This window comes from Terrapene carolina, unplaced genomic scaffold, assembly GCF_002925995.2.
Source record: "Terrapene carolina triunguis isolate 2854851 unplaced genomic scaffold, T_m_triunguis-2.0 Scaffold132, whole genome shotgun sequence".
Lineage (NCBI taxonomy): Eukaryota > Metazoa > Chordata > Testudines > Emydidae > Terrapene > Terrapene triunguis.
Genome location: NW_020664483.1, coordinates 13,972,967 through 13,995,666, shown reverse-complemented (window position 1 = coordinate 13,995,666; position 22,700 = coordinate 13,972,967). Strand labels below are relative to the sequence as shown.

General features: G+C 41.0%; 1 protein-coding gene across 2 annotated transcripts in view; it reads right to left on the bottom strand.

Moving 5' to 3' along the window:
- The window catches only part of UGP2 (UDP-glucose pyrophosphorylase 2), a 43,285-nt gene extending 22,370 nt beyond the window's left edge, over positions 1 to 20,915 (bottom strand). The window contains exons 1-3 of one of the 2 annotated variants that reach the window (XM_024208408.2): positions 20,833 to 20,915; positions 8,522 to 8,649; positions 6,857 to 6,964 (exon numbers count right to left, since the gene is read on the bottom strand). In XM_024208408.2, the coding sequence (XP_024064176.1) occupies positions 6,857 to 6,964; positions 8,522 to 8,635 (222 nt within the window). In that variant the 5' untranslated portion in view covers positions 8,636 to 8,649; positions 20,833 to 20,915. Of the gene's footprint in view, positions 1 to 6,856; positions 6,965 to 8,521; positions 8,650 to 19,420; positions 19,825 to 20,832 lie in introns of those variants that run through there. The other variant, XM_024208407.2, reaches the window with a different exon arrangement.
- Between the last annotated feature and the right edge of the window lie 1,785 nt (positions 20,916 to 22,700).

Genomic DNA, 22,700 nt, shown 5'->3' with positions numbered 1-22,700 from the left:
TAATTATGGAAGATCATCATCTCTGGAAGAAAGGAGATCAATGAAAAAGCTGAGAGCATAACAGTGTTAAAGACACACATACAGATTTCTCCCTTTCTCCACAAGTAAACATTACTCATGAAGAACTCAGTGTTCAAGTCGGTACCCTGAGGCCTTTCTAAAATTATATCTTCATCCCTGCTTTTGAGTTACCTAATGTTCCACTGCTTAGATCAACTTCTGTGAGAACAGAATTATCAATATTTATCTAACGAATGCCCTAGCCATGCTCACTAGCACAGAACATCACTACAGAAGTGATATTCAGTAGAAATGTGTTTTATATGAGCAGCTTTCATTCTCTATACATCTGAAAGTCCTTTAGAAAAAAGTAATGGGTTAAACATTGATAGTGTACCAAGAGGTTAGGCAAACAGAGAATAGCTCTCAGCCTTGGACAGCAGAACTGCAACTTAGAAAGTCAGGGTGTAGAATTTATTCCCTGTATCTTTTTGAAAGTGCGGAGAGATTTAGATTCCACTTAGCCCATCACATATCAACTCAAGAAATCTCTGTGATCCATTTTATCCCAAGGATGGCAACTATCACATAGTATTGTTAGCACCTAATGTTAGCACTGGATGACTCCAATTTTTCATAGATTCCAAGGCCAGAAGGAACTATTATGATAATCTAGTCTAGCCTGTGTTCTACAGGAGGTCATAGAACAACCCCAAGATATTTCCTTGGGCAGATCTTTTAGAAAAACATCCAATACTGATTTAAAAATGGTCAGTGATGGAGAATCCACCATAACCCTTGGTAAGTTGTTGCAATGATTAATTTACCCTCGTCTAAAAATTTAGGCCTTATTTCCAGTCATCTGAACTCAACTTCCCGACACTGGATCGCATTATATCTTTCTCTGTTAGACTGAAGAGCCCATTCTTGATATTTGTTCCCTGTGTAGTTATTTATATACTGTAATCAAGTCACCCCTTAACCTTCTCTTTGTTAAACTAAAGAGATTGAGCTCCTTGAATCTATCACTATATGGTAGATTTTCTAATCCTTTGATCATTCTCATGGCTCTTCTCTGAACCCTCTCCAATTTATCAACATTTTTCTTGAACTGTGGGCACCAGAACTGGACACAGTATTCCAGCAGCAGTTCCACCTGTGCCAAATACAGAGGTAAAATAAACTCTCTATTCCTACCCAAGATTCCCTGTTTATGCAACCAAGGATTGCATTTGCACTTTTGGCCACACCATTGCATTGGGAGCTCATCTTCAGTTGTTATCCACCAGGACCCCCAAATCTTTTTCAGAATCACTGCTTCCCCCATCCTGTAAGTACGGCATACATTGTGTTCCTAGATTTATACATTTACCCATATTAAAACATATATTGTTTGCTTGCATCCAGATCTCTCTGTATCAGTAATCTGTCCTCTTCATCATTTACCGCTTCCCCCAATTTGGGTGTCATCTCCAAACTTTATCAGTAATAATTTTATGTTTTCTTCCAGGTCATTAATATTTTTATCAAATAGCGTAGTAGAAACACACCCGTTCGGTGGTGGTACTCCATTCACAATTACATTTTGAGACCTATCAGTTAGCCAGTTTTTAATCAACTTAATGTGCGCGATGTTAATTTTATATCATTTTAGTTTTTTAATCAATGTCAATCAATCAACTCAAATGCCTTACAGAAGTCTAAGTTTGTTACATCAACATTATTGCCTTTATCAACAAAACTTGTAATCTTATAAAAAAATATATCAAGTTAGTTAGACAAGATCTATTTTCTATAAACCCATGTTGATTGGCATTAATTATATTACCCTCCTTTAATTCTTTATTAATCAAGTCCCATATCAGCCACTCCATTATCTTGCTCAGGGTTGCTGTCAGATTGACAGTTCTCTAACTACCCAGTCGTCCCATATGTCCTCTTTATATAGTGGCACAACATTCACTTTCTTTCAGACTTCAGGAAATTCCTGGTGACTTATTGAAAAAAAAAAAAAAAATCATTAACAGTGCAGTGAGCTCCTGAACCAGCTCTTTGAAAACTCTTGGATACAAGTTTTCTAGACCTGCAGATTTAAAAATATCTAACTTTAGTAGCTGCTGTTTAACATCTTCCTAAAATATTTGTGGAATGAAGATAGTTGTTCCCTCTCGCCAAACACAGAACAGAAATGTATTGAACACTTTGCCTTTTCTCCTCTATTATTGATAATTCTACTATTTCTATCTAGTAATGGACCAGTACCATAGTTAGGATGCCTTTTGTTCCTTATATACTTACTCTATATTGTCCTTAACTCTGCTGGCCATAGACTTCACATGTCCCTTTGCTTCCCTTATCAATTTTCTACAATTCTCAGCTTCTGATTTATATTCATTACTCTCTACTTCCCCTTTCTTCCATTTGTTTGTTTATTTTTATAGCAGCCTTCATTTGCACTCTAAATCACACTGGTGTTTTAATCAATATGGCTTTCTTCCTTGATTGTGGCTTTTTGGCATCTAGTAAAGAATTCTTACAAAATTTCCAATTATTCATATTTATCTGATTAAATTCTTCCTCCTAGCTGATTTAGCTCATAGTTGTTTCCACGTTTGTGAAATTGGCCATATTAAAGCACGACGTACATATAACTGGTCTGGACTTTATTCTGTTTGCACATTAAAAATGTGATAAGGTCACAACCACTTGTACCTAAGTTACTATAAATGTTTAGTTATGTTCAGTTCCTCTTTCTTGGTCAAGGGGAGGTGTAATGTATAATTCCTCTGTGTTGGATATAACACTTTTTTTAGTTAGGAAACTGTCATCTATAATATTTAGAACTTTCAAGGATGTTTTAGTACCAGAAACATGAGACATCCAGCATAGATCACTTAAATTGAAGTCCCCCGGGATCATGTAGCTTTTTTTCCCTTCACATTGTAAATAGGTGAGTAAGGAGCCAATCACCCTGTTCCCTATTGTGATTTGGTGGTCTGACCTCCACTAACACATCTTGTGCTTTATCTGTTAGGACATTGATCCATAAGCATTCAAGATCATTTTCTTCGAAGTTATCAGTGACTCGGAAACACAATGCCACCTTTGACAGAGAGCCACTCCCCCTCTCCTGTTGCCCACCCAATCCTTCCTAAATAGATTACCATTGATTTTAACATTCCAATCACGAGAACTATCCCACCAGGTTTCAATAACAACAACTAGATCAAATTTATGCTCACAGATAAACAAGAAGAATTGGAATCGCTCGTTACCCAGGCTCCTAGCATTGGCGCATAAGAAATTATTTGATTGCCTCTCTTCATGTCCTCTGGTTCCTTAATTAATTTTGTTCTCAATATCTTGATTTTGTGCCGAGAGCTCATATCTTCCCTTTGTTTACCGTCCCCTTTTGTTATTACTTTAATGTCCTCCTATTACTATAACTTTAATTTGGGACTTGGACACATTACTTAAGGGACAAAGCTATGAGTGTCAGCACTCCAGCCATAAAGATATCAGTTCTCAGCAATCGTGCTTTGGACAAACTTAGAGTTCAACTTTACACACAGTGTTAATGTGCAGTTATGATTAGAATATTGTCAACTGACAATGTAGGTGCAGGTAACTGTCATACTGCAGAATAGTTTTTGAGAATAATTTTAAAGGAACTATGTTATGCAGCACCATAGATATTCAATATGTCACCAGCTGTAAAAGCTTGCGCTCTCCTTTGTTGCAACAGCAACTGGGTTTTGAGCCTTTAGTACCAAACTTAAGGCAAGATACTTTTATACACACAATTTTTATAAGATTTTTCCCTTGGATACAAATAGAAAATGAATTTCAAGGGGTATCAGGGAGATTTACCATCATTCATACGCAAGAAAAATTATTGGAATGAAGCTATAAGCTTCATGTAAGTTCCAAATGAACTTTGGGCAGGTCTTCACTACGGGGGGTGGGGTGGGGGGGGTGTCGATTTAAGATACGCAAATTCAGCTACGCGAATAGCGTAGCTGAATTTGACGTATCAGAGCCGACTTACCCCACTGTGAGGACGGCGGCAAAATCGACCTCCACGGCTCCCCGTCGACGGCGCTTACTCCCACCTCCGCTGGTGGAGTAAGAGCGTCGATTCGGGGATCGATTGGCGCGTCCCGACGAGACGCGATAATTCGATCCCCGAGAGATCGATTTCTACCCGCCGATTCAGGCGAGTAGTGTAGACCTAGCCTTTGTGGAGAAAATAAAGCTGTTTATTGGAGCAATAAGATACAATTATTATAACATAACATCACACCAGAGATAAATTTATTTAACTAAGAATAATTATGTAGTAGGAGGAACAGGGAAGGAGGGTTTCCCCCGCCCCAAGTTGTTTATTTACCTCAATGGTATTTGTAAAGTAGTGTGGTTTGATTCTGAGTTCATGATAGGTAATGGGATAACATCTATGGTTTTGAGCAAGGCACATGAATAATTTAAGTGGCATGATGATGCAGAGCTATGGAACAATACAATTTAAAAAAAAAAAAGTGAGCATAGGTCACATGAACAGGCTGTATGGCTGAAGGAAGTTTAGGCTCCAGGCGAAGAACCAGCGAAGCAGAAGACAGGTGAGATACTCATTTTCCCCCCAATATAGCCCTTCTTTCAGCCATGAGCTAAAATGACCCTTTTATTTGTGCTTTGAGAACAGACACTGACATTTATATCATAGCCCTCCAACTACTAAATATTAATCAGCAATGACTAAGATATTGCGGAATTGACATTTTATTTTATAACTGGCTCCAGAAGTCACACCAGACCCAAACTGAATAATCATCATACTGGTACTGGCCTCTGCACTATGTAAAGCTATTTTTACACAGTATTGTTATCTGGTACATGGGGCAATACTGGAGGCACATTTTTCTCCCCCCAGGGAGACTTCACACAAAGTAGGACAGAGTCTCATAGAAGGGACCATTGAGATCATCTAGTCCAGGGGTGGCCAACCTGAGAAGGAGCCAGAATTTACCAACGTACATTGCCAAAGAGCCACAGTAATACGTCAGCAGCCCCCCATCAGCACCCCCTCCCCACCCCCGCTCCCAGTGCCTCCCACCCAGCAGCAACCCTACTGATCAGTGCCTCCCCCTCCGTCGCCACATCTCCCGATCAGCTGTTTCATGGTGTGCAGAAGGCTCTGGGGGGGGGGCAGGGGGAGGAGCGAGGGCATGGCAGGCTCAGGGGAGGGGTCGGGAAGGAGTGGAGTGGGGGCAGAGCCAGGGGTTGAGCAGTGAGCACCCCCCGGCACATTGGAAAGTTGGCTCCTGTAGCTCCAGCCCCGGAGTCAGTGCCTATGCAACGAGCCGCATATTGAACTTCTGAAGAGCCGCATGTGGCTCCGGAGCCACAGGTTGGCCACCCCGATCTAGTCTGACCCCCTCCACACTGCAGGCCACAGAACCTCACCCACCCACTCCTGTAATAGACCCATAGCCTCTGTCTGAGTTACTGAAGTCCTCATAGCATGAAAATAATTTTAAAGTTAAGATGACTAGATTTGGAAGAAATGTAGAGCTTGTCTACACTTAAAATGATGTTGCGACGCAGCTGCACCGCTGTAGCACTTCAGTGAAGACACTACCTATGCCAACGGGAGACGTTCTCCCATTGGCATAGGTACTCTAGCTTCCTGAGAGGCAGTAGCTAAGTGGACAGGAGAATTCTCCCATTGCCCTAGTGCCGTCTATACCGGGATTAGGTCCGTTTAACTGTGTCCCTTGGGGGCATGGATTTTTCACACTCTGAGCAACGTAGTTATACTGACCTAACGTCCTAATGTAGACCAGACCTTAGACTCGCTACAAGACTTCATCTTTCAACACCACTTTGGAGAGCAGCATCAGCATCTATTCTGCAGGCAGCTGAACATTCTATTCTGCAGCATGCTTTTCAGTTGCAAAGTGGATCTTTAATTCAATCACTGCTGACAAATAGCATAGGGGCAAACAATGCCAGTCAACTCATGAAGATACTAACATCTCATGACTCCAATTCAGTTTTAATATACCAGGTTACTCTTCTGGGAGAGCAAAAATTCTCACATTCATAACTAAAGGTTAGATGTGTAAACAGCCAAGAAAGAGCCTAGGGCCATAGAAGAATTAATTAAAAACAAGGTTTGGTTCAGTGAACAATGCTTACCTTTATAGAAATACTTGTGGGAAAATCTACTCTTTTTTGTTGCACCCTCTCACTTCAAAAGTTATTTTCTTCCCACACTTTATACAATACTGCAGGGAAATTGTGTTCTTTAAACAACATTAACTGTATTCCTAATTCCTTGATTTTATATAAACTATTGTAAAGCAGAAAAAGTTTTGAGCTATAAAATCCAGGCCACGTACTATGCATCTTTTTCAAAATATTTAGTAAAAACTGATGGTCAGAGTCAATGTCATCTGGGATTTGCAACATGTTTTCATTTGGGGAAGGGGTGAGATGGAGACTCTAGATGTCCTGCATACTCCCGACACCACAAATTACCTTTCATTGCAAAGCATCAGATTAAACAGCAAAGTTGTACTTATTACCATTTTTTTTAAGCAATGGACCAGTTAACAGAATAATACTAGGAGAGAACTTATGTACATATGTTAAGGAAGACCTGATATTCATGAGTACGTACAACATAGACCCATGTTTTAGTTCTCTCTGCAATAAAGATTTATTTAAATTGTTATTCCACTTTATCTTAAACATGGCAATTATGTGCTTTGTATTGTTGACAATATATTTCAATGCAAGCAGTGATTACTAATTTTAAGATCCCATTGGTGGTTGTCATTTTATTGCAACTTACAGAGTCTTCTGGAGGTCTCTGAATTTTCTCCCAGTTCACAGAAGGTCCCTTTTCTTGCAAGAATCTGTGGAATAGCTTCTTAAACCCTTCAAGGTCTTTTTTAGTGTGCTACAAGAGGGAGAGAGTGGATGAGTTTTAGAAATAATGGTATTTTGTGTTTACATAGGTTTATCACAAAAGCATTTTACAAATCTGATGTACAATCTGTTCATAAGAATCATTCATCCAACATTTAAATGCAGCCAACTTTGGGGTGAAACACAGCAACACTGCATAACACCTTAGGACAGGAAGCACAGAACACCTTATCCAGTTGAAACTGCAGGGAGAATAAGGTGGGAAAAAATGGCCAAAGTTTTCAAACCGAAGTGCCTGTAGTGCAGGTCCTAAATAAGTACTAAATGTCACTAAGTTAATGGTGCCGAGTACCTGCAGCTCCCACCAAAAAAATCAGGACACTTGTTTGAAAATGTTGGCAAATACATAATTACCTAAATTAAGTTTGGCCAGGACCTCAAGGTATAATGTTCCTATTCCTTGGAGTATGTAGGATCTTTAATAACCAGAAATGGTGAAAAGTTCAGTAATAACTCAGAGGCAAGATCGCAACCCTCCGCATCACCAGCATCACTTCCTTCAATAACTTAAGTTTTCCTTGGAAGTCTCTCCTCCACATAGGGTCCAGGCCTAACCCTACTCTTCTCAAGATTACACAGAATCACAGCACATTCTAAAGTAGGGATTATATTAGTCTGACTACACAACTGCAGTCATATACCAAGCATATTGTCCTAACACAGAAGATCCATTAAAAAAACCTTGAGAGGGAAAGATTACAAAGTCTTCCTCACAAATTTCAGATAATAGACAACTTTGTGTGCATCTTGCTACAATTTTCAGTTTCGGTCAAATTGTTAAAACAATCACTGAATAAAAAGGTCTTCACCTTGACTACTTTGTCACATTTTAACAACTTGACTGTTTGTTACTCTACTTCTGTTCTCTTCTCAAACTGGCTCAGTTTTAAAAAAAAATCAGAGTAATTTTGGTGATAACCCACTTCCAAGCACCATGAGAAGTGATTAAATTCTCTGAACTAAGTTAACATTTTATGTTCTTGGATATGTTTCTGTGGACTACTATAAACATTTATGTATTTTTATAATTTCAGTTTCAATTTGATTGGGGAGGGAAAATATTACAGCTTGAACACATCTTTTCAAATTCTTCATATTCTTTCAATTGAAATTTAAGTTTTACATACAGTATGGAACCACTAGCAAGTTAGACTATTGGTTAGTCTATGTATTGTATGATTTAAAAAAATTTAACAGAGAGGGTCAGTCACATTTACTTGTCTGTTGGAGACATGCTTTTTCAAACTGTGGAGCAGGAGAGGGGGAAAGGTTTGGAGAAACAGGTTTTATTTGTGAATGTTTCCAGCTACCAATTCAATAATTCATTATCTTGGTGGCCAAAAGCCTTGAGTACTAGTCCTCCACATTCAACCCTTAAACTAAGCATGATCTCTCTTCCCCTTCCTCCTATTTTGTACCATATCTTCCCTATTGTGTATTTTTGACAGTCTCTCTCTCCACAAAATTCATTTAAACAAGAGAAGTTATATAGAGGCATTTTTAGAGTTACATCTTTTGTAGTCCTTACCTCTAGCTCATTCTCAGGTGCAGTTGCAAGTATTTTCTCAAGTTCAACTTTCATTAAATATTCCAGTTCTTGTCGAATGACTTCTTGAAACTGGGACGTGCCAGCTTGAGACATTGCTTTTCTATAATCTTTTTTAAAAAGATAAGAAAGAAGTTGAAGGGTGGGAAAAATCATGCCCTCACTAAACTCCAAGCAGCTTGTTTAATGCATCTAAAAGCAGCAATGCTGTAGGCATCTTTTTAAAAAAAAATATATAATCCAGACTTGTTTTCTTGTTATATTAGTGTACCCAGAAAAATACAAGTTGCCAATCAAAAATATCTTATGTATAAATACCAAGAAGTTTGGAGGAGAATAAAAGGCATGGAAAAACAAGAATAATTTCAAGAAATAAAATTATGGAAGACCCACAATCTAGATACAAATATCTGTGAAGAGAAACCTGGACTCAGTCAACTGCATCACGATATTGTACTAGAATAGCAAAGAAAATATAATGATAATGCTCTTCAGCAATACATGTTTGTTTTCCACAGTGTGGAAGACTAACTTGTCTGACCAAAAATAAAAAATATGTTGTAGTAATCTAGACAGTGAACTTTCAGGCTGTCCTCAGTCAGTTAGTTCCTGGTATATGTCTACATAACCTGTTTTTATCATGAGCATTTTCATACTGTAATATGTTACTAAGCAACCTAAAGAAATAGTTTGCCTGTCACTTCAGCATGCACTTTGCTGCTGAAAGCTGATCATTACTCATATTTACAGAGATAAATAAATGATCAATAAAGTCTGCAAATATTGATCCATAGTATGTCAAAGGGGAAATCAGAAAATAGTTACTGCCACTTTTTTCCCCCCTTCACAGTTACCAAAGCAAGCGAGTGGACATGATTGTAAGCTCAGAAGAGTTTGCTTAATTTAATTTCTGCTGATTCCGTTAAACAACCACTTCTCTGTAACAGAGGAAAACTATTGCCAAATAAAACTGGGATTTAGAAACATCCTGAACAGTTGTTTAAGGAGGAATAGGGAAAAAATGCTTCAAATTGAGTTGTATTTACAAAGATTATTCAGAGAGGAAGCTATGCTTAAAAGAAAAGTTTATATAGAGTAGTCATTAAATTAAAATAATATTCCACTGAAATATTTTTGTAATAATGCAAGAGGCACATTTGTTTTAATAGTGAAATTGTTTATACAAATCAAAACTGTGTCAGAATTCAATGACTGTGTAATTACTGCTTGGAAGCTCACAGTAGCCATTTTCCTGACTGCACTGTCTTGCAGGTAGGAAAAAAGAGTGCTGCAATGCACATACTGTGGTGCAACATGGGGGAAATGTAAGTCAGGACACCTGCTACAATTCCTAATCACTAAAAACAAACATTTAATTTTACAGAAAAAGAATAAACTTTTAGAACCTATTAACTACATTTTCCCTTTTTAATAATTTTCAAATGCACATGCAGCTCTTCTTTTAAGAGAAATTCTGGTATTTATTCCTACAATAAAAGAATTGTCTACCAGTTTACTACTTTTTTAAAAACAACTGAAAGTGCTATTTTTTCATTCGCAGTTTGAGTTGATGTAGCAGGTTCTTTTACAGAAGCTTAAGCAGCATCCCAAGATGCAACACACTTTGTAAGTGTTTGTAGTCCTTGATACATGTTGTAACATGTCTCCAAATTCAGCAACAACTTTAGGGCCCAATCAGTACAAATCAGGATCCCATATTTCACATATCAGAAGAAACAATGCAATTACCAAATTACCCGAGACAGAGTACTGTTATTGTGAAATACTAACTACTTTTAGAAAAGCAAGTTAACTTATCCAACCTGCATTTATGTTGGAAAACCCTGTTAATTCCCATTGCATGGGAGACCCATTGCAAGTCACTGGGTATTATGACTTCGCACATAAGGGAATAAAACATGTTTTGTGACTGATTTATTTGTGATAATACTTCTAATCAGTGTTTTGAAATATATTACTAAAATGCAATTACTTTTACAGAATGAGACCTCACTAAAGTACTAAACTATTAAATGTATGCTAAAAATCTGTGCATGTGCGACTTATGAAATGTGGAAATTAGCAGAATCCTGACTACACAGCCTTTCATTCCAACTCTAAGCACCCAAAATCACTGACCTTGAAGGTCCTGCCCTCATACAATCATTTTTTTAAAAAAATAAAAAATCATATTTAAATCCTAATATAGATGACACAGGTTGTAGTTTTAGCATGTTAGCTGGTCAAGGTTAACTTTACTCAAGCAGCAAATAAGTGTCAAAATTACAATTTGCCTTGTCCACATTAGAATTTTAATATGTGGTAGTGTTTTGGGGTGGGGGTGGAAGGCAGAAAGGGTTAAGTGCACACAGTCCAAAATTATACTTTTAAACAAAAAAAGTTATGGAAGTGGAAAAGTTATTTTTAAAATTTAGCCTATTAATAGTCTTGTCAAAATGGAAAAAAAGGCCACAGTGTATTATTTGTTGAAAAGAAATACATGTAGGTCCAAAACTGGATCCAACTTAAGTTAAACAAGTCTGGTAAGAAATTACAAGTGATACTGCAAGGACTCCTAAAGAGTGCAGAGTTATAAGAGAAATAGTTGTGTGAATTTCAGCTCCATTCCATTAACATCAAGCTATAAATGAAAGCTGAGATTTTTGTCAACAAGTGGCAGGTCTTTTTAAAGCAATGTATATATATTTAATACAGCATCAACAAGATTTTTTTTGTTTTTTTTTTTTGTTATTTGATGCATAGAGATGTATAAGTGCACATGCTTAAGGGAAACATATGTAATTATTCATTCAGATGAAGACTGGCCTTTATTTTGGACTACATATGTCCTTAAATACTTTGCTGAATAAATGCCATAACCTTATATTTTCTGCCAAATGGTCTGTAAAAGTTTACCTTGTGTTATTTAATCAAAAATAATGGAATTATCAGAAGAATATTGTTTAAATGTACAGAATATGACAAAATAAAAGAAAGCCTTCATGTTCTACTGCTTTAAGTATTTAATTGCAAGCCACAAGATTTCTCCCATTGTTTCTAAATCCTACTAGGCTCTTAAACTTCCTTAGCGTGAGCAGGAGAATGTCATGATTTCCTATGCCTCTAAAACCATCCCACAAAGAGAAGTACATTCCTGTGTCTGCAGCACCACTGCCCAAAGCAGAGTGAAATAAACACACTGCTTGTCAGTTTCAGTTGCTGCTCATGCTAGAGAACTGGTGGGAGGGAGGGCAGGAAGGAGGGAGACCAACTGTTGCCAATTGCTACCATATTTCATGATCTCGTCTTTTTGTTCTGTGTTTGTACAGCACCTAGCACCAGGGAGTCCTCATCCATGACTAGGGCTTCTAAGAGCTACTGCAATACAAATAAATAATCCATTTTCTTTGGCATATAATTAACTGTTCATTTCCAACTTTAACTTCTATAAAGCTAGAGCCCTAATCATGCAAACACATACAAGAGTAACTCTACATATAAGCAGAGCATCACAGGGTTACTCCTGTGATTCAAGTTACTCACCTACCTATGCCTCAATCCTGCAGGCATATGGACAAATCTAATCCAACACTAAACCAAAGCAATTGTTAAATTTACCAGCCCAAGCTCATGGCTACTCCCCCATAATGATAACAATGACAGAAAAAAATAATTTTAATTGCTGATCTAAACACAGGTTTTAGAGTGGTAACCGTGTTAGTCTGTATCAGCAAAAACAACTAGGAGTCCTTGTGGCACCTTTGAGACTAACACATTTATTTGGGCATAAGCTTTTGTGGGCTAGAACCCACTTCATCAGATGCATGGAGTGGACAGGACAGGCCCAACAAAGAAAGCAACAGAATGCCACTAGCCATCACCTACAGCCCCCAACTAAAACCTCTCCAGCGCATCATCTAAAATCTACAACCTATCCTGAAGGACGATCCCTCACTCTCACAGACCTTGGGAGACAGGCAGTCCTCACTTACAGACAGCCCCCCCAACCTGAAGCAAATACTCACCAGCAACTACACACCAGACAACAAAAACCACTAACCCAGGAACCAATCCCTGCAACAAACCCCGTTGCCAACTCGGTTCGCATATCTATTCAAGGGACACCATCATAGGACCTAACCACATCAGCCACGCCATCAGGGGCTCGTTCACCTGCACATCTACCAATGTGATATATGCTATCATGTGCCAGCAATGCCCCTCTGCCATGTACATTGGCCAAACCAGACAGTCTCTATGCAAAAGAATAAATGGACACAAATCAGACATCAAGAACTATAACGTTTAAAAACCAGTAGGAGAACACTTCAGTCTCCCTGGACACTCAACAACAGACTTAAAGGAGGCAATTCTTCAACAAAAACACTTCAAAAACAGACTCCAACAAGAAACTACAGAACTGGAATTAATTTGCAAACTGGACACCATCAAATTAGGCCTGAATAAAGACTGGAAGTGGCTGGGTCACTACAAAACCTAATTTCCCCCTGCTGATACTCACACCTTCTTGTCAACTGTTTGAAATGGGCCACCTTGATTACATTGGCCCCATTAGCACTACAAAAGTGATTTTTCCTGTCTTGGTATTCACCCCTTCTTGTCAACTGTTGAGAATAGCCGACTTCCACCTTAACTGAATTGTCTTGTTAGCACTGACCTCCGACTTGGTAAGGCAACTCCCATCTTTTCATGTGCTGTGTATTTATACCTGCCTACTGTATTTTCCACTCCATGCATCTGATGAAGTGGGTTTCAGCCCATGAAAGCTTATGCCCAAATAAATGTGTTAGTCTCTAAGGTGCCACAAGGACTCCTCGTTGTTTTATGTAAACACAGTTAGTAGCCACAGATAAGTAATTTTTTTCAGGACTATAATGAAAGGTAATAACCATGGCTGCATAAAATGAGATTGCACACAAAAGCATCTGATAATTGCAAAAGCAATTCATCAAGACTACATTGTCAAATGTCCCAATTACATATAAATAACAGACGAAAAAGAATTCTTGTCTTCCAAATTATCTGCAGCTACCTCATACTTTAGTGGGCATGCTGTGTTTAAACTGTTGTCTGAGGTCAGACTGGGGTGAGATTAAAAAGCGAATGACTGTTCACAGGAGTGGTCAATGTAGAAAATGAGTGACGCAGTATGAAAGTGTCACAATAAGTTTGGAGTTTCAGAGAAAATTAAGTTTTGAAGGTTAACTGGCTGAGATCTTATTTATTAAAATTATTTAGTTATGATACAGCACAAAGCTCACCCCCAAATACCTCTGCCTGCATGAGGCACCTTTCATCATGTAAATTAGTAAAAGTGGTTGAAAGGTAGAGAGTCAAAACTCAAGCCATATTTTATCCCTAATTCCAAGTATAGTTTTATCTTTGTTGTCTTCATTTGTGATCCTTTTCAGCAACCCCCAAATGTATCTATGGCATGTACCGACAGTTATTTTAACTGCCAGGAAACCTACAGACAAATAAAGTAATTTATACATTGACGCTTGCCTAAACCTTAGTGATAAATTAGGCAAAAATAGTAAACAATAGGTTTTATTACCCTGCCAAAAATCAGAATAAAGACACACACTCTTTAAGGAAATAGTTTGGACTAAAATTCCAGTCCAATCTCAACACTAACTACTCTTTACATTGGAAAACCTGTCACTAGTGCCAGTTTGTTTAGTTTTTTAAAGGTTCACAATTCAGCCAAAAGAGAATGTTTACAATGGCTTGGAACTTGGTATACAATGTCCCAGGAGGAAACCATGGTTCAAGAAACTTGTGGCTAATATCTACTTTTAAGAACCTTTTAAATCCATTTGGTGTTATTAATTTAGATGATTGCTTATGCAGAGTATGCACAGTGAAGGCTGTCCATCAGGGTGGATTTGATTTAAATCACTAGCCAGGAAGACTCGATTTAATCAAGGATTTCTACATAAAAGTGCATTCTTGTTGGTTGTTATAACCTTAATACATATTCTTCACAACTCAGAGACAGATGAGACCCAAACTGGGTCTCTTTTACGGCCTGCTGCCATTATAGGTTTGCCCTTCTAGTGAGAGATTCATAGATTCTAGGACTGGAAGGGACCTCGAGAGGTCATCGAGTCCAGTCCCCTGCCCGCATGGCAGGACCAAATACTGTCTAGACCATCCCTGATGGGCACTTATCTAACCTACTCTTAAATATCTCCAAAGATGGAGATTCCACAACCTCCCTAGACAATCTATTCCAGTGTTTAACCACCCTGACAGTTAGGAACTTTTTCCTAATGTCCAACCTAGACCTCCCTTGCTGCAGTTTAAACCCATTGCTTCTTGTTCTATCCTTAGAGGCTAAGGTGAACAAGTTTTCTCCCTCCTCCTTATGACACCCTTTTAAATACCTAAAAACTGCTATCATGTCCCCTCTCAGTCTTCTCTTTTCCAAACTAAACAAACCCAATTCTTTCAGCCTTCCTTCATAGGTCATGTTCTCAAGACCTTTAATCATTCTTGTTGCTCTTCTCTGGACCCTTTCCAATTTCTCCACATCTTTTTTGCAATGCGGTGCCCAGAACTGGACACAATACTCCAGCTGAGGCCTAACCAGAGCAGAGTAGAGCGGAAGAATGACTTCTCGTGTCTTGCTCACAACACACCTGTTAATACATCCCAGAATCATGTTTGCTTTTTTTGCAACAGCATCACACTGTTGACTCATATTTAGCTTGTGGTCCACTATAACCCCTAGATCCCTTTCTGCCGTACTCCTTCCTAGACAGTCTCTTCCCATTCTGTATGTGTGAAACTGATTTTTCCTTCCTAAGTGGAGCACTTTGCATTTGTCTTCGTTAAACTTCATCCTGTTTAACTCAGACCATTTCTCCAATTTGTCCAGATCATTTTGAATTCTGACCCTGTCCTCCAAAGCAGTTGCAATCCCTCCCAGTTTGGTATCATCCGCAAATTTAATAAGCGTACTTTCTATGCCAATATCTAAGTCGTTGATTAAGATATTGAACAGAGCCGGTCCCAAAACAGACCCCTGCGGTACCCCACTCGTTATGCCTTTCCAGCAGGATTGGGAACCATTAATAACAACTCTCTGAGTACGGTTATCCAGCCAGTTATGCACCCACCTTATAGTAGCCCCATCTAAATTGTATTTGCCTAGTTTATCGATAAGAATATCATGCGAGACCGTATCAAATGCCTTACTAAAGTCCAGGTATACCACATCCACAGCTTCACCCTTATCCACAAGGCTCGTTATCCTATCAAAGAAAGCTATCAGATTGATTTGACATGATTTGTTCTTTACAAATCCATGCTGGCTGTTCCCTATCACCTTACCACCTTCCAAGTGTTTGCAGATGATTTCCTTAATTACTTGCTCCATTATCTTCCCTGGCACAGAAGTTAAACTAACTGGTCTGTAGTTTCCTGGGTTGTTTTTATTTCCCTTTTTATAGATTGGCATTATATTTGCCCTTTTCCAGTCTTCTGGAATCTCTCCCGTCTCCCATGATTTTCCAAAGATAATAGCTAGAGGCTCAGATACCTCCTCTATTAGCTCCTTGAGTATTCTAGGATGCATTTCATCAGGCCCTGGTGACTTGCAGGCATCTAACTTTTCTAAGTGATTTTTAACTTGTTCTTTTTTTATTTTATCTGCTAAACCTACCCCCTTCCCATTAGCATTCACTATGTTAGGCATTCCTTCAGACTTCTCGGTGAAGACCGAAACAAAGAAGTCATTAAGCATCTCTGCCATTTCCAAGTTTCCTGTTACTGTTTCTCCCTCTTCACTGAGCAGTGGGCCTACCCTGTCTTTGGTCTTCCTCTTGCTTCTAATGTATTGATAAAAAGTCTTCTTGTTTCCCTTTATTCCTGTAGCTAGTTTGAGCTCATTTTGTGCCTTTGCCTTTCTAATCTTGCCCCTGCATTCCTGTGTTGTTTGCCTATATTCATCCTTTGTAATCTGTCCTAGTTTCCATTTTTTATATGACTCCTTTTTATTTTTTAGATCATGCAAGATCTCGTGGTTAAGCCAAGGTGGTCTTTTGCCACATTTTCTATCTTTCCTAACCAGCGGAATAGCTTGCTTTTGGGCCCTTAATAGTGTCCCTTTGAAAAACTGCCAACTCTCCTCAGTTGTTTTTCCCCTCAGTCTTGATTCCCATGGGACCTTACCTATCAGCTCTCTGAGCTTACCAAAATCTGCCTTCCTGAAATCCATTGTCTCTATTTTGCAGTAGTCCCTTCTACCCTTCCTTAGAATTGCAAACTCTATGATTTCATGATCACTTTCACCCAGGCTGCCTTCTACTTTCAAATTCTCAACAAGTTCCTCCCTATTTGTTAAAATCAATGCTAGAACAGCTTCCCCCCAGTAGCTTTTTCAACCTTCTGAAATAAAAAGTTGTCTGCAATGCAGTCCAAGAATTTGTTGGATAGTCTGTGCCCCGCTGTGTTATTTTCCCAACATATATCCGGATAGTTGAAGTCCCCCATCACCACCAATGGTATGGTAGATCTCAGATCAATGAAGGCTACACTCAGAAAGACCTCAAGACTCCTGGAATATGCTGCTCAAACAGTTTCACTTTTGTTTCTACTGCCTGTCCCTCCAGTCTCACATTTATCTCCAGACTTCTTCTCCTTGTCCAGATCTATTCCACCCCCAACAATCTTCTATTCATTGAACTTTTTGAAACTTTGCACTTTTAGAGAGGTAAGGGATTGACTCTGTGTACACAAATTTGCAGAGGGACAATAGGGTTGAGGTCTGTTATTTCTCACCTCTATATATTATTTATTTAAAAACATTTTTGCTGTTAACAAGCATGTTATCTCTGGAGACAAAAATCCACAGTTTGAGAACTGCAAAACTAAGCATCTCTGATGGTATCTTCTAGACTTAGCACTGAGTCCCATTGGGTAGATAGAAAGATTAACCTAAATAATCTATACAGAAGCCCCTGGAACTCCATAAAATTGGGTCCCTTATTCCATGAACTATTGGAACTCATTTACAAAACTTTTCTTAAACATTGCATAACTATATTGTCTCATACTATAGAATTAGAATTTATAATCCCTATTCCATGATGAGATATCTTTGAGCTATAATGTATCTTAATTAAAACTATCTTTAGATATGCTTTTTGAGGAAAAAACCTTTTATAAAAAAAAAAGTGGTTTAAATAAAAAAAAAATCCAATTTTTTTTTTAAATCATTGTTTTTTGTCCACCCTGCTGTCCATGTGAATTAAGTAAAGAACAGCTAAACCTCAAAAGCGCTATCAGGAGTTCAGGGCCCTCTGTATCTCACAGGATGAGACTTTAGTAATGTGCATTCTCTAATATACTAAAGTAATTTGTATTAGTTCATTCCATCTTTTTAGAAGCCTTCCATATCCACCCACTCCTCACAACCATCTTCTTTGATTTTCTTTTTTATATTGCTAAAAAGAACCTGAGTTTTAAGGATGTAAGCAGACATTCCACTCATTATAAGATATATGAAGCCATTCTGCTCAGGCTAATACTTTATGTGCACAAGCTAAGAAGCAGTTTTGCTATTAACACATAGCCAGTTTAGATTTTAAGGTTAGACATAAATGGATTTCTAAGCCTAGTGATGATATTATCATACTGAAAAATATCATTTGACATTAGCAGTGCAGACTAAATTTCCAAGTGTTTTAATATTGATTTAAATGGCAGGAAAAAATGTAAATACTCTGTCAAATTCTAGGCAAATAGTTTTTGAAACCTGTTTATAGTCTTACAGAGGTTTCTAAAGTTGTCAGTTTCATAAATGATACCACTTTTCTGCAAGATGGCCACCTCCAGCAGTAGCCAGAGAAATGCCAATTGTAATTTTAAGACATATTTTAAAAAGAGATACATTTTGCAGTTTATTAATGGTGAAAAGTGGCTTATCTCAGTAATTCTCAGACTGCTGACTTGAGGAAAACGGCTGTAGGTTTCCCCCTTTAATTCATCACATTCTGCTCAGATGTCACAGGGTGACTGCAAACAGTAGATCCATTTACATAGTAAGTGTTCTGCAATGCCTAGGCACACATGCAGAGTTAATAAGACTTGTTTTCAAAGCCAAATTTTTACTCAGTCTTCTCTACTACACATTTATACATACATCCAGAAGATAGGGTTATCACTACTACCCTTACTATAGGAAGGGTTATTTTGTTGACAGGCCCGAATATGCTATGTACATAAAGCACAGACATTCGATTTGTTTTTATTTTCAAAAATCTTAAGAATCAGTTCAAAGGAGGAAAAAATGCAACAGCAATGCGAAGTAATTTCGCCTCCTGAAGTGACCACTCCTGGTCTAGTCCCTTGTTTCGCAATAAATGAATCGGAAACTCTGACCACGTATACGCACAGAGCGAGGAGACTGCCACAGCCTACCCGAACCTCCAAAAAAGGAGAACAGACACACAAGCTCAGTGCCTCCCCCCCTTAAATAAATGAAGGGGAGGCATTTGAGCATTGCGATAATCCTCTGTGGACCCCAGATCTCGTCTGTTATTCACTACAGATACAGCGGCAGCTGCCTCAACCCGGTTTGACTGTCGCTGCAGTAAAACGGAAAAGAAACATACACAGATAAGTGAGTCCAGCCAGGACAGAATGGCAGGCCCCTATCGTCAAATTTAGCAATCAAATCAACACCACCGCCACCACCAAAATCTTGCAAAGGGTAACTCTGCAACCGATCAAACTGACGCGTCCAAGCCCCCACCAACTATGCTGCCAGGACTACAGGGAGCTATTGAAAAAATAAATCAGCCAACATGCAGAGCTGAAGCCGCTCAGAAAAATAAAAGCACACCCACTTACCTTGTGCAAGTGACATTTTCCCGTTCTTTAATAAAATAAATATTTTCCTTTTATAAATAGAGAATTTACCAAAATTACACTATAAACGCCAGGCGAGGCAATTTTCCCCTTGTCGCCCCCTTGTGTAGCAGAAGACGTTTCCCTGTCTGGTTTAGTCAACCAGTTATATAGTATCAATAATTTTAAAGGGTATTTAATCACTCCCTTGGGGGAAGAAAAATCCCACCAGAGAAGCCGCCCACACACGCAAAAAGAAAAATAATAAAGGAACTGGGGGAGATTTTTCCTCCGCTCGGTTCCTCCCAGCTCCTTCCTACACTTGTCCCCTGGAATATATGGCTCTTAGTCTTGGACAAACTGGTTAAAGGTAAACGCACAAGAATTTAAATTTCATCAATGAGAGAGGCGGATCTAAAGCCTCTCCGCTTCACCACCCCGCCCCTGCCGCCCCCCGAGGGCAGGACTGCAGCAGGAATGGGGCGGCCCCTGGCTCAGGCTGTTGCTTTCCCCCTGGGAACTCGCCACAGCCGCCTTCCAATAGCAGGTTCCCCAGGAAACCCCCCGCCAACAGCGGCAGCTGCTCCTGATTCCGCCAAGCAGCCGCCCCCCGCCCCAGGTTCGCGGGAAGGCTCCTTCCATTTCCTGGCCGAACTCCCCGCCTGTCCCCACACCCCGGTATGCTGCGCTGTGGGGCTGCTAGTGGCTGATGGGTCTGGGGCTCCTCCCCAGCCCATAGTTTCGGTGACACCGGGGCGCGCGGAGGCTGGGCTCTGCCTTTGCTTTTGCCTTAAAGGACCGGGAGGGGTGGGGGGGGGGCACACGTATCTCAATGCTCGGCCAGCCGAAGGGTGGGTCTCCTCAGCTGCCCCCCAGCCGCCCGCTGCAGGGGCAGAACAGTGGGGTGGCTTCCTCAGCCAGCCCCCCCCGTGCTAGCTTCCTGGGGGAGGGGCGACAGGGCCCCCGGAGCAGCTTTGGGGGAGAAGAGAAGGAAATGGGGGGGATCCGCAGCTGTCCCCCCTCCCCGCCAGCTGTGGGGGGGGGGAGCCTGCCTGGCTCCTGGCCCGCCTTAACACGTACCCCCCACCCCCGCGCTGTGCGGCTCCCCAGGCGCGGCACAGGGGACTCGGCTCCCGCCTAACTCCACCTCCCCAGCCCGGCAGGGAGGAGCGCGCTGCGGCGAGGGTCACACCCGGCAACAGCCGCGCGGCGGCGGGCTGGGCTGGGGGAGGCAGCCGGCCACACGGGGACACGCTCGGTGCAGCCTCTGCCTGGTCCCCTGACAGAGGGGGAGGGGACGGACCCTCCCCCACCCGGATTACGTCACGTGCCCCCCGGGCGCGGGGTCCCAGAGCGGCGCCCCCCACAATGACCCAGGGGGGCGCAGCAGCGCCGAAGCCAGCCGAGATACCCACCTAGTTGCGGCAAAGCGGGGGCGGGGCGGGGGCTAGCGCTCAGCCAATGGCGACGCCCTGAGGGGTGTATTGCACAAGAGGGGTTCTCGCTCCGGGGGGGGGAGGGAGACAACGCCTCCCTGGCGCCGCTGCCAAGCGGAAGTTCCGCCTCCGGGTCCGGCCCAGGTTGGCCGCTCCTCGCACGGTACAGGCCGCGTCGGCCGCCAATCAGAGCGCGGGGCGCTAGCGGCGGGGGGCGGGGGGCGGGGGGAAGTAGCGGCGCACAGGCTCGCGCTGTACCTGGCGGGAGCTTGTGTGTCAGGCCGCGAGCGCGGGGCCCCGCAGCAAGCGCGAGCCGCGCGCCTGATGGTGCCTGTCACGCGCCAGCAACTGAAGCCGGCGGGGCTGGGGTGGGAGAGACAGGCAAGGGCAAAGCCCGGCTGTGGGGGTGGTTGGGCAAAGCCCCGGCTGTGGGGGGTGGTTGAGAAGCGGGGGTCACGCGCCACGGCTTGTGAATTGAGCGGGGCCAGCCCCGCGATGACGGTGGGTGGCAGAGACAAACCAGGGCCGCACCTGGGTGTGTGCACGGGGGGAGGCGGCGGTGTCACTGAGCAAGATTCATTAATGTGGGCTCAGGACAGCACTGAGGGATACGGGAGCAACTAGGGACCGTTCACAGGCGTGGGGTAAATGATCCGATGAGTATAAACAAAGTTCTCTGCAGCCCCCGTTTCAAGCTTTAACATTTCTCATGTAAGTAATTTAGAGGCATTAACAGCCGACCATGCCCCATATGCAAATTTCTTGAGCATTGCGTTGCTTTATCTGCAGCTTGCATCACTGTGTGAGATGTTGCTATAGCAGGGCTCGGCAACCTTTCGGAAGTGGTGTGCTGAGTCTTCCTTTATTCACTCTCATTTAAGGTTTCGCTTGCCAGTAATACATTTTAGCGTTTTTAGAAGGTCTCTTTCTACAAGTCTATAATCTATAACTAAACTATTGTTGTATGTAAAGTAAATAAGGTTTTTAAAATGTTTAAGAAGCTTCTCTTAAAATTAAATTAAAATGCAGAGCTCCCCGGAGGCCAGGACCCAGGCAGTGAGAGTGCCACTGAAAATCAGCTTGCATGCCGCCTTCGGCACACATGCCATAGGTTGCCTACCCCTGTGCTATAGCAAATCATAGTTGTGTTGCATCAGAGTATCACCATCTTTCAATGGGACCTTTGCCCAAGGAAGGGTTCCATGTTTGAGCCAGAGTTTGTATGACTTGAGAGTGAATGCATAGATGCAGTAAATGAATATTCATGTTGACAAATGTGCTATATGTAGGACCAAGTCTGATGACTTTTGAGGTGTCATATGGGATCACTAAGAGTTTGAGAAGTTCTGTTCCAACAAGGTAAATCACCTGGAGTTATCCTGGACAACCACACCATCAGTTAGCCATAACGCTGTATTCTGATTTATCAACTTAGTTCAACAAAAAATTAGTTGTATAGGAATAGCTTTATCTATATTATGTATCATCACTGGAGGAATGTATTTATCTCATCTGCAAAAGAATTAACTAAAGGGACCTACTGTTACCACAGGCAGGGGAGTAGAGGGTTTTTAATCTAATGTGGTAAAGGCCTGTGCTGTTCCAGCATTGCTACTTATGTAGGAGCTGTCTAGTAATTGTCTTGTCTGCAGTGTCTAGATCATCTTCACCACACAATCTGTCATAGTACCATTTGGGTAGTCATTCTGCCAATTAGCGGTAGAATATGTGGGTGCTTGGCAGTACTAAAACTTGTTCCAACCAGTATATCCCTTTGTAATGACATATACAGGAGACTTTATCAAAGGTCCAGTAGAATAGTTAACTTGCATCTATCCTTGATAAAG